Source organism: Pristiophorus japonicus, chromosome 9 (assembly GCF_044704955.1).
Source record: "Pristiophorus japonicus isolate sPriJap1 chromosome 9, sPriJap1.hap1, whole genome shotgun sequence".
Lineage (NCBI taxonomy): Eukaryota > Metazoa > Chordata > Chondrichthyes > Pristiophoridae > Pristiophorus > Pristiophorus japonicus.
In genome coordinates this window covers 145770591-145784061 of record NC_091985.1, presented here as the reverse complement: position 1 = coordinate 145784061, position 13471 = coordinate 145770591, and the positions used below count along the sequence as shown (strand labels likewise).

General features: G+C 43.2%; 2 protein-coding genes across 4 annotated transcripts in view; one reads left to right on the top strand and one right to left on the bottom strand.

Annotated features, from left to right (window-relative positions):
* Positions 1-4603, top strand: part of memo1 (mediator of cell motility 1) — a 46604-nt gene extending 42001 nt beyond the window's left edge. Inside the window, exons 7-9 of one of the 2 annotated variants that reach the window (XR_011595047.1) lie at positions 447-523; positions 2452-2608; positions 3203-3266. Coding sequence is in view for 1 of the 2 variants with exons in the window: in XM_070889911.1 (XP_070746012.1) it covers positions 447-523; positions 3203-3307; positions 4038-4169 (314 nt within the window). In the remaining variant the exon portion in view is untranslated. Of the gene's footprint in view, positions 1-446; positions 524-2451; positions 2609-3202; positions 3308-4037 lie in introns of those variants that run through there. The other variant, XM_070889911.1, reaches the window with a different exon arrangement.
* Positions 4604-9426: 4823 nt separating this feature from the next.
* urb2 (URB2 ribosome biogenesis homolog) overlaps positions 9427-13471 on the bottom strand; it is a 29271-nt gene continuing 25226 nt past the window's right edge. For both annotated transcript variants that reach the window (XM_070889905.1, XM_070889906.1), the window contains exon 10: positions 9427-10609. In XM_070889905.1, the coding sequence (XP_070746006.1) occupies positions 10412-10609 (198 nt within the window). In that variant the 3' untranslated portion in view covers positions 9427-10411. The remainder of the gene's footprint in view (positions 10610-13471) is intronic.

Below are 13471 nucleotides of genomic sequence, written 5' to 3'. Positions count from 1 at the left end.
AGGAAACATTGGTTCTGGGCAGAGTGTGGGGAGCTTTACTTGACATCTGGCCGACCTGTGATTGCTTGATGTTTGATGCAGGAAGAGTTCAATTTGGCTGCATAAACACCCCTCACCTTGAAGATCAAACTATTCGAATAAGAAGAAATTTAGACTTATACAAGTTATTAATATGTATATTTTATGTACATTTAATGGACTTGCTGCGAACCATATCCACAAATGAATGAGCTTTTCCCTCACAAATGTAGACAATCAGATCACAAAAATAATTCAAGGCCCATACCATTATTTATAGAACCGCGGATGTTTACAGCACAGCAGGAAGCCATTCGGCCCATCGTACTACAGAGTACTTCTGTGATTAGGGATGTAATGTTTGTAGTTGGGTTTAATGTGTGCCCGACTATCTCTGCCTCAGATTTCTGACGCTTGTTATTTTTCAGGACAGCGTTTTCGATACACACATTATGATGAGAGTCAAGGGGAGATCTACAGATCAATTCAGCACTTGGATAAAATGGTACGGCAAATGACAGGCTGCTTTCTAAGGGAGGAGACCTGTTGCTGTGTTTTCTGTATGCAGTTTTGTTTCAGCTTTTTTTGTGTTTAATCTGCTACAAATGCCAGTTAATAGCACACTAAAGCACCAAAGGCACTTCTGTTGCTGCTGAGCCGATGGTTTCTACATGGAATGTACAGCACACAAACAGGCCATACGGCCCAACTGGTCTGTGCCGGTGTTTATGCTCCACACGAGCCTCCTCCCACCCCTCTTCATCTAACACTATCAGCATATCCTTCTATTCCTTTCTCTCTCATGTATTTATCTAACTTACTCTTAAATGCATCTGTGCTTTCTCGCCTCAACTAATCCATGTGGTTGCGAGTTTCACATTCTAATCATTCTCTGGGCAAATAAGTTTCTCCTGAATTTCTTATTGGATTTATTAGTGGAGTTATATATTTATGGACCCTAGTTTTGGTCTCCCCCACAAGTGGAAACACCTTCTCTACATCTACCCTATCAAACCCTTTCCTAATTTTAAAGACCTGCATCAGGTATCTGTGTTACATTATGTTCTTAAGAAAGCTTAAAGACCTGGTGGTTCTGCAGGCAGTTTGTTTAATAACCAACCCGCCCTAAATCCATAAAGCTAATTAAAGTTGAATGGTAGGTGAGATCTATCTCTCTTCTTTTGCCCTTTAACTATTTGAAGCAGAGGAATGGCTCATTCTATTTGTGTTTGGTCACCTCGTGGACCAATATTATCTCCCATCTGTAAAGCAGTCTAATCTGCCTAATTCACACAGTGTTATTGCTGGGTGTTTCCGCTCTCCATCACGAGGTGTTTACCATTTCTTGACTGCCAGCAAACCTTGAATCATAAAGTTGCTTGCACATCAGATGCTGTCTTCAGCTGCCTAGGCCCTGAGCTCTAGATTTCCCTCCCTAAACCTCTCCGGCTCTTTACCTCTTTCTCCTCCTTTTAAGATGCTCCTTAAAACCTACCTCTTTGACCAAGCTTTTGGACACCTATTCTATTATCGCCTTATATGTGTCTTGAGTATAAAATATTGTTTGATAACGCTCTTGTGAAGTGCCTTGGGGCGTTTTACTACATTAAAGGTGCTATATAAATGCAAGTTGTTGTTGTAAATTTTACTGCACTAGTTCCTAGTCTTTTTGTGAGTGGTTTCAGTAACTTTCCAAATGACGATGTCATGGGGTTTTTACTTGTGTCAGTTTCACACACCCTACACGGGATACTCATACCTCTGTTAGATCTTTGTCTACTGTGAGAGCCTTCAGTGGCACACCAGGGTTCGTTTCTGGACCTTGGACACGTTTTCTGTGAAATGGACAGGTCTTTGAGGTGGGTGTTAGCGCAAGCATGAACCCATCGCTAATCAGCTTTCAGCCAGCTAATGAATGGAAGTGAGCAATGATTGGCAGTGACGATTGACCAGTCACAAGTGAGAAAGCTCTATTGAGGGGGGGGGGATTATTGCTGACCAATATGAATGAGAGCAGAATGGAGTTTTGTAACTATCACTGGGATTGGGGACAGTAAATGAGAGAATGTACAACCAGATTAGCTATATACAGAATCTAAATGAGAGAACGTATAACAGGATTGGATAAAAAAAGATACTTAGTTCATTTCTGTGCAAATGTGACATAAGGAAATGTGGGCAATTGTGACCAGGATTATTGTTCTGAGTATGAATTTCTATCATAAGAGAAACAGTAAAATGTTTAACAGATTCAGCCCACTGAACTTTGAGGTTTTCTTGTGCCTTGGCCACTGAGCAACTGGGCTTTGGCTGAATAGGAACTGTGGGGGGTGGGGTGGAGAATCCTGGTCTACTGAGTTATATATTTTCTAATTATGTAATTTAAGTCAAGCAGGCCCTTAATTAACACAGATGTCAATGATTACATTATAGGTTTTTACATTGCTAGAGGTGGATATCAGACTACAATTTCAGGGGGTGCGGTGTATTCAGGAGTTGAGCCATTCCATGACTAACTGGTGACATGGTGTGAAGATGAAGTGAGACCCGTTCTGGCCCATTTCCTAGTGCCACGATGGAATTCTGACAGGTTGTACATCACGCTCTTAGTTTTCTATTCAGTCTTCCCTGCCAGTGACTATGAAAAGCTCTGTCGCTGGCGAGTGGCGTGGGATAATTCACCCACGGTCTTGTCCACCATTTGAAAGTAACAGAATAATTGGGTGCCATTAAGGTTTTGAGAGTGCATATGTATTTTTTTTCTTAAATCTTTCCTTGAACTCAGTTTTATTATGTTCGGATAAAAATCTTGAAATAAAATCAACATGCACAGTTGTTTGACCGGCAACGGAAAGAGGCAGAGACAGGTTACCAGTTAGAATGCAAACACTTTGATAAAAGGCAACCCAACCTCCCTCTCTGATTGTGGCCAATCCATGCGATTCTTGTCTTTTCCGGTTTTAGTGCAGTTTATACTTATGGATTTAGTCTGTTAGCCAGAATACTATAAGTCATTGAATCTTTAACAGGACCTATTTTTCCTCGCGAGCTGGTCTTTCACACATAGTGAAAGCTGGTTTTCGAAGACAGTAGTATTGGTGATGTACCCATAACATGGACAGTTTTGCAATGAATCGGAGAATGGATCACAATGCAGTCTATCACTTAATCTGTTTTATTTCAGGGTATGGATATTATAGAGCAACTAGACGCTGTATCATTTAACAACTATTTGAAGAAATACCACAACACTATCTGTGGTCGCCACCCAATTGGGGTTCTGCTCAATGTAAGTTGGAAACACTGGTTTCTGCTGTTTTTAACATAGATTCGCTAGTTGCTGTTAAACGCATCGTTTTACGTGACAAGTTGCCTTTCATTGTACAGTTATTTAGATTAGGGCCATCCCAACATTTTGTAGCAGGGGTCAAGATCTATGAGCCAGAGAGAGGGAGAGCACATTCAGATTAAATTGCTTTGGGTCAGGGAGAATCCTGAGTAAAGACAAGTCCAACATTAACCCCTTTTTTGATATTTATTAGAAGCGTTCAAAATCGTTGCAGCGTTTGAGAGTGTTAGCAATACCCTGTTGTTCCCCATTGACATAAAAGGACCCCCCCACCCCAATACAACTTAATCAGACCCCACCCATGAATCTGAGAAACGAGTTTCTATATAAATGATCAGCCATGATCTTATTAAATGGCGGAGCAAGTTCGAGGGGCCAAATGGCCTACTCCTGCTCCTATTTCTTATGGGAAAAGCAATCCCTGTACAACTCGAAATCAGCTTCCCAAAAGAGAGAAAAATTAGACCCCCGTGTGCTGAAAGTTAGCAATGATGGCTCATACCATTAATCAGTTCGTCATAACTTCCAGTAGTCACGCACAAAGGCCAGTGGGATAAGAGACCAGAAATCTACTTCACCCCCCCTCCCAAAGGGTAGGTTTTGCTGATGGGGCATCAAGGGGTAGACTGTGCTGGTGGAACATTAAGGGTTATTCCTGTTTGTCTTTCAGGCGGTGACAGAATTGAGGAAGAGTGGGATGAACATGGCTTTCTCGTTCCTGAACTACGCCCAATCGAGCCAATGCAAAAACTGGGAGGATAGCTCCGTTAGTTATGCTGCGGGTACTCTGATGGTCCACTGAATCATCGCTACTCAGGAAAGCCACTGCATCCTCAGTCTCCTGGTCCCAGCCTTTCCTCAAAGACATACCTCCATTGTTTGGAGCTATCTGACATTGAACTTTTGAACTCTCTCCTTCCTTGAGGTGTAGTCCCTCATAGTTTTGATTGACATGTGCTTTTTGTTTTCTTCTTTAGGCTGAAGTGAGGTACAGGACGGCATAAACGAGCGATAATAAGTTGGCCAATGCTGGCACTATAAAACTGTAGACGTGTACTTGCTTACAGATAGTTCTGCAGGATGTGAGTGAGAGTGTACCGTTTATATTCACGTCACTTGCATTTATAAACTCCTATCATAGTTACTCAAGATATAAACTGCAGTACAAACAGCTGCTGCCAACATTGTATACGTTTTTTTTGTTTAGTTGCTAATAAAGGGCTACACACAGCAAAATGGTCTTATGATTTAGATTTCCTGCTATCCGATGTGTAATCTGAACTTTGTCACTAATTGTAGTGTTTTTATTACCTATTTCTAAAAATGATTAAAGTTTAATTCTTTTCTTGATCATTTTCCTTACTTACAACATATACTTTTTTTTTACATAGTTTCAAATTTTACTTAAATGTTAATCCAGGTAGCAGGAGCCCATTTATTCCCCCCCATCCAGGCCTGCCCAACCAGATATCCCCTTTTCTTTACTGTAGGGTTAGCTCTGTACATGTAAAGACAAGTTTTGTCTTTACAAGTGGTGCAGAGCAGAGTGAGAGGCTGGAAACCAACAAAGCACACTTATTGGTTCAAATATTGCTATCATACACCCACACCTGGACACTCCCGTTCTCCCCAAAATACTGTCAGACCTCGGCCCTCATCCCAGAGTTCTGCCAGGCCGAGATCCCTCCAGACCGCCTTCTCCAGTCCTAAACCCAGACTGCCCACGCTATCCTATCCTCAGCCCCAATGCCCTGATTTCCTTTTGGCCTTCCCATTGTGGCAGCCCCCGCACATCCTGTCCCCAGCCCATCCGACACTACACCTTGGCTGCAATCTCGCTGTTATCTTGGGCTTAAAGTCAAGACCAGGAAATTGGCTACTTGAGTAAAATAAATGAGAGAGAAACACCCGAGATATTGGGAGATGTAGAGAAGAGAATGCTGCCAAAGGGAAGAGGAAAAATTGATACTGAAAAATAAAACCAGGATCCAGAGATCAGAGAAAATTAGTGCAGAAAGCGTGAGAAAGGAGCAGAGAGTTAAAGGACGCTAAAAGAGTTAAATGATCAGGATAGGTTGCATAGACTAGGCTTGTATTCCCTTTAGAGAATATTAGGCGGTGATCTAATGGAGGTATTTAAGATGATTAAAGGAGTTGATAGGGTAGACAGAGAGAAATTATTTCCGTTGGTGGGGGAGTTCCGAACAAGAGGGCATAACTTTAAAATTGACGATTCAGGGGTGATATCAGGAAGCACTTCTTCACAAAGGGGAGTGGAAATATGAAACTCTCCAAAAATCTGTTGCAGCTGGGTCAATTAAGAATTTAAAGACAGAGATTTTTGTTAGGTAAGGTTAATGAGGCAGGTTGATGGAGCTTTTTTAATCTTGTGGACCAAAGCTGGACACCGTACCAAAATGGTTCTTGGTAGGGCCACGCACAATTTCCAAATGGCCATTACAGTTTGAGCTGTTTACCAACGGCCTTTTCCTTGTATAAACTGTTAAGAGTCTCTCGTTGGCTACAAACTATATTCCTTGCCACACTTGGGTTATTGCAAACTCAATTAACTCTGGCCATGTCATAAAAACATAAGAACATAAGAATTAGGAACAGGAGTAGGCCATCTAGCCCCTCGAGCCTGCTCCGCCATTCAATAAGATCATGGCTGATCTGGTCGTGGACTCAGCTCCACTTACCCGCCCTCTCCCCGTAACCCTTAATTCCCTTATTGCTTAAAAATCTATCTATCTTTGACTTGAAAACATTCAATGAGCTAGCCTCAACTGCTTCCTTGGGCAGAGAATTCCACAGATTCACAACCCTCTGGGAGAAGAAATTCTTTCTCAACTCGGTTTTAAATTGGCTCCTCCGTATTTTGAGGCTGTGCCCCCTAGTTCTAGCCTCCCCTACCAATGGAAACAACCTCTCTGCCTCTATCTTGTCTATCCCTTTCATGATTTTAAATGTTTCTATAAGATCACCCCTCATCCTTCTGAACTCCAAGGAGTAAAGACCCAGTCTACTCAATCTATCATCATAAGGTAACCCCCTCATTTCTGGAATCAGCCTAGTGAAACGTCTCTGTACCCCTTCCAAAGCTAGTATATCCATCCGAAAGTAAGGTGACCAAAACTGCATGCAGTACTCCAGGTGCGGCCTCACCAATACCTTATACAGTTGCAGCAAGACCTCCCTGCTTTTGTACTCCATCCCTCTCGCAATGAAGGCCAACATTCCATTCGCCTTCCTGATTACCTGCTGCACCTGCAAACTAACCTTTTGGGATTCATGCACAAGGACCCCCAGGTCTCTCTGCACCACAGCATGTTGTAATTTCTCCCCATTCAAATAATATTCCCTTTTACTGTTTTTTTTTCCAAGGTGGATGACCTCACACTTTCCGGCATTGTATTCCATCTGCCAAACGTTAGCCCATTCGCTTAACTTATCCAAATCTCCTTGCAGCCTCTCTGAGTCCTCTACACAACCCGCTTTCCCACTAATTTTAGTGTCATCTGCAAATTTTGTTGCACTACACTCTGTCCCCTCTTCTAGGTCATCTATGTATATTGTAAACAGTTGTGGTCCCAGCACTGATCCCTGTGGCACACCACTAACCACTGATTTCCAACCGGAAAAGGACCCATTTATCCCGACTCTCTGCTTTCTGTTCGCCAGCCAATTCTCTATCCATGCTAATACATTTCCTCTGACTCCGCGTACCTTTATCTTCTGCATTAACCTTGTGTGGCACCTTATCAAATGCCTTTTGGAAATCTAAATACACCACATCCATCGGTACACCTCTATCCACCATGCTCGTTATATCCTCAAAGAATTCCAGTAAGTTAGTTAAACATGATTTCCCTTTCATGAATCCATGCTGCATCTGCTTGATTGCACTATTCCTATCTAGATGTCCCGCTATTTCTTCCTTAATGATAGTTTCAAGCATTTTCCCCACTACAGATGTTAAACTAACCGGCCTATAGTTACCTGCCTTTTGCCTGCCCCCTTTTTTAAACAGAGGCATTACATTAGCTGCTTTCCAATCCGCTGGTACCTCCCCAGAGTCCAGAGAATTTTGGTAGATTATAACGAATGCATCTGCTATAACTTCCGCCATCTCTTTTAATACCCTGGGATGCAATTCATCAGGACCAGGGGACTTGTCTACCTTCAGTCCCATTAGCCTGTCCAGCACTACCCACCTAGTGATAGTGATTGTCTCCAGGTCCTCCCTTCCCACATTCCTGTGGCCTGCAAATTTTGGCATGGTTTTTGTGTCTTCCACTGTGAAGACGGAAGCAAAATAATTGTTTTAAGGTTTCAGCCATTTCCACATTTCCCATTATTAAATCCCCCTTTTCATCATCTAAGGGACCAACATTCACTTTAGTCACTCTTTTCCGTTTTATATATCTGTAAAAGCTTTTACTATCTGTTTTTATGTTTTGCGCAAGTTTACCTTCGTAATCTAGCTTCCATTTCTTTATTGCTTTTTTAGTCATTCTTTGCTGTTGCTTAAAATTTTCCCAATCCTCTAGTTTCCCACTAACCTTGGCCACCTTATACGCATTGGTCTTTGATTTGATACTTTCCTTTATTTCCTTGGTTATCCACGGCTGGTTATCCCTTCTCTTGCTGCCCTTCTTTTTCACTGGAATATATTTTTGTTGCGCACTATGAAAGAGCTCCTTGAAAGTCCTCCACTGTTCCTCAATTGTGCCACCGTTTAGTCCTTGTTTCCAGTCTACTTTAGCCAACTCTGCCCTCATCCCACTGTAGTCCCCTTTGTTTAAGCATAGTACGCTCGTTTCTGACACAACTTCCTCATCCTCAATCTGTATTACAAATTCAACCATATTGTGATCACTCATTCCGAGAGGATCTTTTACGAGGAGATCGTTTATTTTTCCTGTCTCATTACACAGGACCAGATCTAAGATGGCTTGCTCCCTTGTAGGTTCTGTTACATACTGTTCTAAGAAACAATCCCGTATGCATTCTATGAACTCCTCCAGGCTACCCCTGCGATTTGATTTGACCAATTGATATGTAGGTTAAAATCCCCCATGACTACTGCCGTTCCTTTTTCACATGCCTCCATTATTCCCTTGATTATTGCCCGCCCCACCATGAAGTTATTATTTGGGGTCCTATAAACTACGCCGACCAGTGACTTTTTCCCCTTACTATCTCTAATCTCCACCCACAATGATTCAACATTTTGTTCATTGGAGCCAATATCATCCCTCACAACTGCCCTGATATCATCTTTTATTAACAGAGCTACCCCACCTCCTTTCCCTTCTTGCCTATCTTTCTGAATCATCAGATACCCCTGTATGTTTAACTCCCAGTCTTGGCCACCTTGCAACCATGTTTCTGTAAAGGCCACCAAATCATACCCATTTGTAATGATTTGTGTCGTCAACTCATTTACTTTATTTCGAATGCTGCGTGCATTTAGGTAGACTGTTTTCATCCTAGTTTTTAAAACCATGATTTTTAGTTTTGACCCCTCCTGCAGCCCCTTTATATTCAGTGGCCCTTTTTGTTTCTTGCCTTTGGTTTCTCTGCCCTCCACTCTTACTCATCTCTTTTCTGTCTTTTGTTTTTGTCTCCTTTTTGTTTCCCTCTGTCTCCCTGTATTGGTTCCCATCCCCCTGCCATATTAGTTGAACTCCTCACCAACAGCACTAGCAAACACTCCCCCTAGGACATTGGTTCCGGTCCTGCCCAAGTGCAGACCATCCAGTTTGTACTGGTCCCACCTCCCCCAGAACCTATTCCAATGCCCCACGAATTTGAATCCCTCCCTGCTGCACCACTGCTCAAGCCACGTATTCATCTGTGCTATCCTGCGATTCCTACTCTGACTAGCACGTGGCACTGGTAGCAATCCCGAGATTACTACTTTTGAGGTCCTACTTTTTAATTTAGCTCCTTAAATTCGTCTCATAGGACCTCATCTCTTTTTTTTACCTATGTCGTTGGTACCAATGTGCACCACGACAACTGGCTGTTCCCCCTCCCTTTTTAGAATGTCCTGCACTCGCTCGGAGACATCCTTGACCCTTGCACCAGGGAGGCAACATACCATCCTGGATAGTGAAAGATATCACCCTCCTTTGACTACTGTGTACAGGCGAAATTAATTCAGATTTATTTACAAATAATACAGAAGCAGAAAGTTATGGCAAAATACTAACCAATACAATATTTATAGGAATGGACTCGATTCGGTCCACAAGGAGCTAATATGCTCCTCGCACCAAGCTGCCTCTTAATCTGTTTACATGACGATTCCTTTGGACCATCTGGCTGGCTTTCAGAATGAGATTACATGAGTCTTACTTGCTTACAGAGCCTGGACTTCTTTAGCAGAACTGAAGACTAGCAGCCACACTTGGTATATTCATCACGCTGATCCGCTTTGATGTACAGCTATTTCTTTGAAAAAGCCAAGCAAACAGGATGGTATGAATCTTTAAACTTAAACAAACAATGCAGAAAATGGCTTGAAATAATTGTCTTTCGACCACTGGCTCCACGCATGGATCACAACAGGAATTATACTGGGGTCAGGCTGGCCCAATATGCAGAAGAAAGTCCTTTTATTGGATAGGTCACCCACACAGACAGAGTGTCTGCATTTCCTTTTATCTAGTGACGAGGGAGCAGCCTCCTTTTTAAATGTCAGCTATTTTGAAAGATGTTAGAAGTCTCTCGACTGAGCCATACTGACCAGGAAGGTCCCAAGTCTATGTTGCGTCAGCGGATCTCAGCTGTGCAGCTAAAATTGGCAACGTTGTCTGTCTTAGGGAAAAAAGGGATCAGCCAGGCTTTCCTCTCCAGATCGCTTGTTAGGAAGCACATGAATGGGCGCTGGATGAAGTTGGGGCTGAGTTTGTGAAGCACTGGAGGGCAATGGGTCACTGTGGCAACACATCATCGTGAAAGCTCTTCCAACGAGAGGAAGAGGTGTAAATTTGCAGAGCCAGAAGAAAATGAGCGTTGTGATTTGTTCTTTCCAGTTTAGGCCGTGTACTTCTCCTCACCTTGTTTTTTACTCTTGTGGTAGTGTGTGTAATCTTTGTACAGCTCTTTGAACACCTCCCTCACACCCATCTGCAATGAAGTGTTCAGGAAGCGGAGATCGCTCTCTGTGACCAGATCCAAGAGGTGATACATTCCCCCTGTCAAGTGTCTTTTCACATCTGCATTGAGGGTGACCTGTAAGTAAAGAACACAGACTGTACTTTAAATGAGCATGAACAGAACCTTTCATTGTGGAGATTAACAGTATCAGGGGAATGGCGAGCCTTTGGACACGGGACAGCTGCCATTGTGCTGGTAACTACAGCACCTTGTGCTCCGTATATGAGGTCCTTGCAGTGTGGGGCAATGTGACTTAATGTCCCAACCAGCAATCTGTGCATTAATCTCCCGTGTGCCACCGTATATTCCAATAGGTCTATCATCTCTGCTTGTGAAACGATCCAATATGCTGGACCTAGGGTTACAATTATCCCAACCGACTGCCTACAGCAGGAGAATAGGCATATAACAGTAGATTTCCACCTTCTATGGTTTGCCTTCCTTTCGTGGAGTGATTTGCTACAGGCAGGTTAGGAGGAGATTTGAGAACTCAGCATGTCAGGAATCATAGGCCCAAACCAGGTTCCTAGCGTGACAACACGACAGGATACTGTGTGATGTCAACTTGAGTCAGCTGGTGGCACTCCCACCTCTGAGCCAGAAGGTTGTGGGTTCAAGTTCCACTCCAGAGACTTGAGCACATAAGCCAGGCCGACACTCCCAGCGCAGTACTGAGGGAGTGTTGCACTGTCAGAGATGCCGTCTTTTGGCTGAGACATTAAACCAAGACATCTGCCCACTCAGGTGGACGTAAAAGATCCGATGGCACTATTTTTGAACAACAGGGAAGTTCATCCCGGTTTGCTGGCCAATAATAATTCGCTGGTCATTATAGAAACATAGAAAATAGGTGCGGGAGGGGGCCATTCGGCCCTTCAAGCCTGTACCACCATTCAATAAGATCATGGTTTAATCATTCACCTCAGTACCCTTTCCTGCTTTCTCTCCATACCCCTTGATCCCTTTAGCCGTAAGGGCCATATCTAACTCCCTCTTCAAAATATCCAATGAACTGGCATCAACAACTCTGCAGTAGGGAATTCCACAGGTTAACAACTCTGAGTGAAGAGGTTTCTCCTCATCTCAGTCCTAAATGGCTTACCCCTTATCCTTAGACTGTGTCCCCTGGTTTTGGACTTCCCCAATGTCAGGAACATTCTTCCTGCATCTAACCTGTCCAGTCCTGTCAGAATTTTATATGTTTCTATGAGATCCCCTCTCATCCTTCTAAATTCCAGTGAATAAAGGTCCAGCCGATCCAGTCTCTCCTCATATGTCAGTCCAGCCAACCCCGGAATCAGTCTGGTGAATCTTCGCTGCACTCCCTCAATAGCAAGAACGTCCTTCCTCAGATTAGGAGACCAAAACTGAACACAATATTCCAGGTGAGGCCTCACCAACTGCAGTAAGACCTCCCTGCTCCTATACTCAAAACCCCGAGCTATGAAGGCCAACATAACATTTGCCTTCTTCACCGCTTGCTGTACCTGCATGCCAACTTTCAATGACTGATGTACCATGACACCCAGGTCTCGTTGCACCTCCTTTTCCTAATCTGCCGCCATTCAAATAATATTCTGCCTTCGTGTTTTTGCATCCAAAGTGGATAACCTCACATTTATCCACATTGTATTGCATCTGCCATGCATTTGTCCACTCACCTAACCTGTCCAAGTCACCCTGCAGCATCTTAGCGTCCTCCTCACTGCTCACACTGCCACCCAGCTTAGTGTCATCTGCAAACTTGGAGATATTACACTCAATTCCTTCATCTAAATCATTGATGTATATGGTAAATAGCTGGGGTCCCAGCACAGAGCCCTGCGGCACTCCACTCGTCACTGCCTGCCATTCTGAAAAGGACCCGTTTATCTCGACTCTCTGCTTCCTGTCTGCCAACCAGTTCTCTATCCACGTCAGTACATTACCCCCAATACCATGTGCTTTAATTTTGCACACTAATCTCTTGTGTGGGACCTTGTCAAAAGCCTTTTGAAAGTCCAAAAACACCACATCCACTGGTTCTCCCTTGTCCACTCTACTAGTTACATCCTCAAAAAATTCCAGAAGATTTGTCAAGCATGATTTCCCTTTCATAAATCTATGTTGATTTGGACCGATCCTGTCACAGCTTTCCAAATGCGCTGTTATTTCATCTTTAATAACTGATTCCAACATTTTCCCCACTACTAATGTCAGGCTAACCGGTCTATTATTATCTACTTTCTCTCGCCCTCCTTTTTTAAAAAGTGGTGTTACATTAGCTACCCTCCAGTCCATAGGAACTGATCCAGAGTCGATAGACTGTTGGAAAATGAATACCAATGCATCCACTATTTCTAGGGCTACTTCCTTAAGTACTCTGGGATGCAGACCATCAGGACCCGGGGATTTATCGGCCTTCAATCCCATCAATTTCCCGCCGAATAAGGATATCCTTCAGTTCCTCCTTCTCACTAGACCCTCGGTCCCCTAGTATTTCCAGAAGGTTATTTGTGTCTTCCTTCGTGAAGACAGAACCAAAGTATTTGTTCAACTAGTCTGCCATTTCTTTCTTCCCTATTATAAATTCACCTGAATCGGACTGCAAGGGACCTACGTTTGTCTTCACTAATCTTTTTCTCTTCACATATCTATAGAAGCTTTTGCAGTCAGTTTTTATGTTCCCGGCAAGCTTCCTCTCATACTCCATTTCCCCCCGCTTAATTAAACTCTTTGTCCTCCTCTGCTGAATTCTAAATTTCTCCCAGTCCTCAGGTTTGCTGCATTTTCTGGCCAATTTATATGCCTCTTTCCTTGGATTTAACACTATCCTTAATTTCCTTTGTTGAGCCACCTTCCCAGTTTTATTTTTACTCCAGCCAGGGATGTATAATTGTTGAAGTTCATCCATGTGATCTTTAAATGTTTGCCATTGCCTATCCACCGTCAACCCTC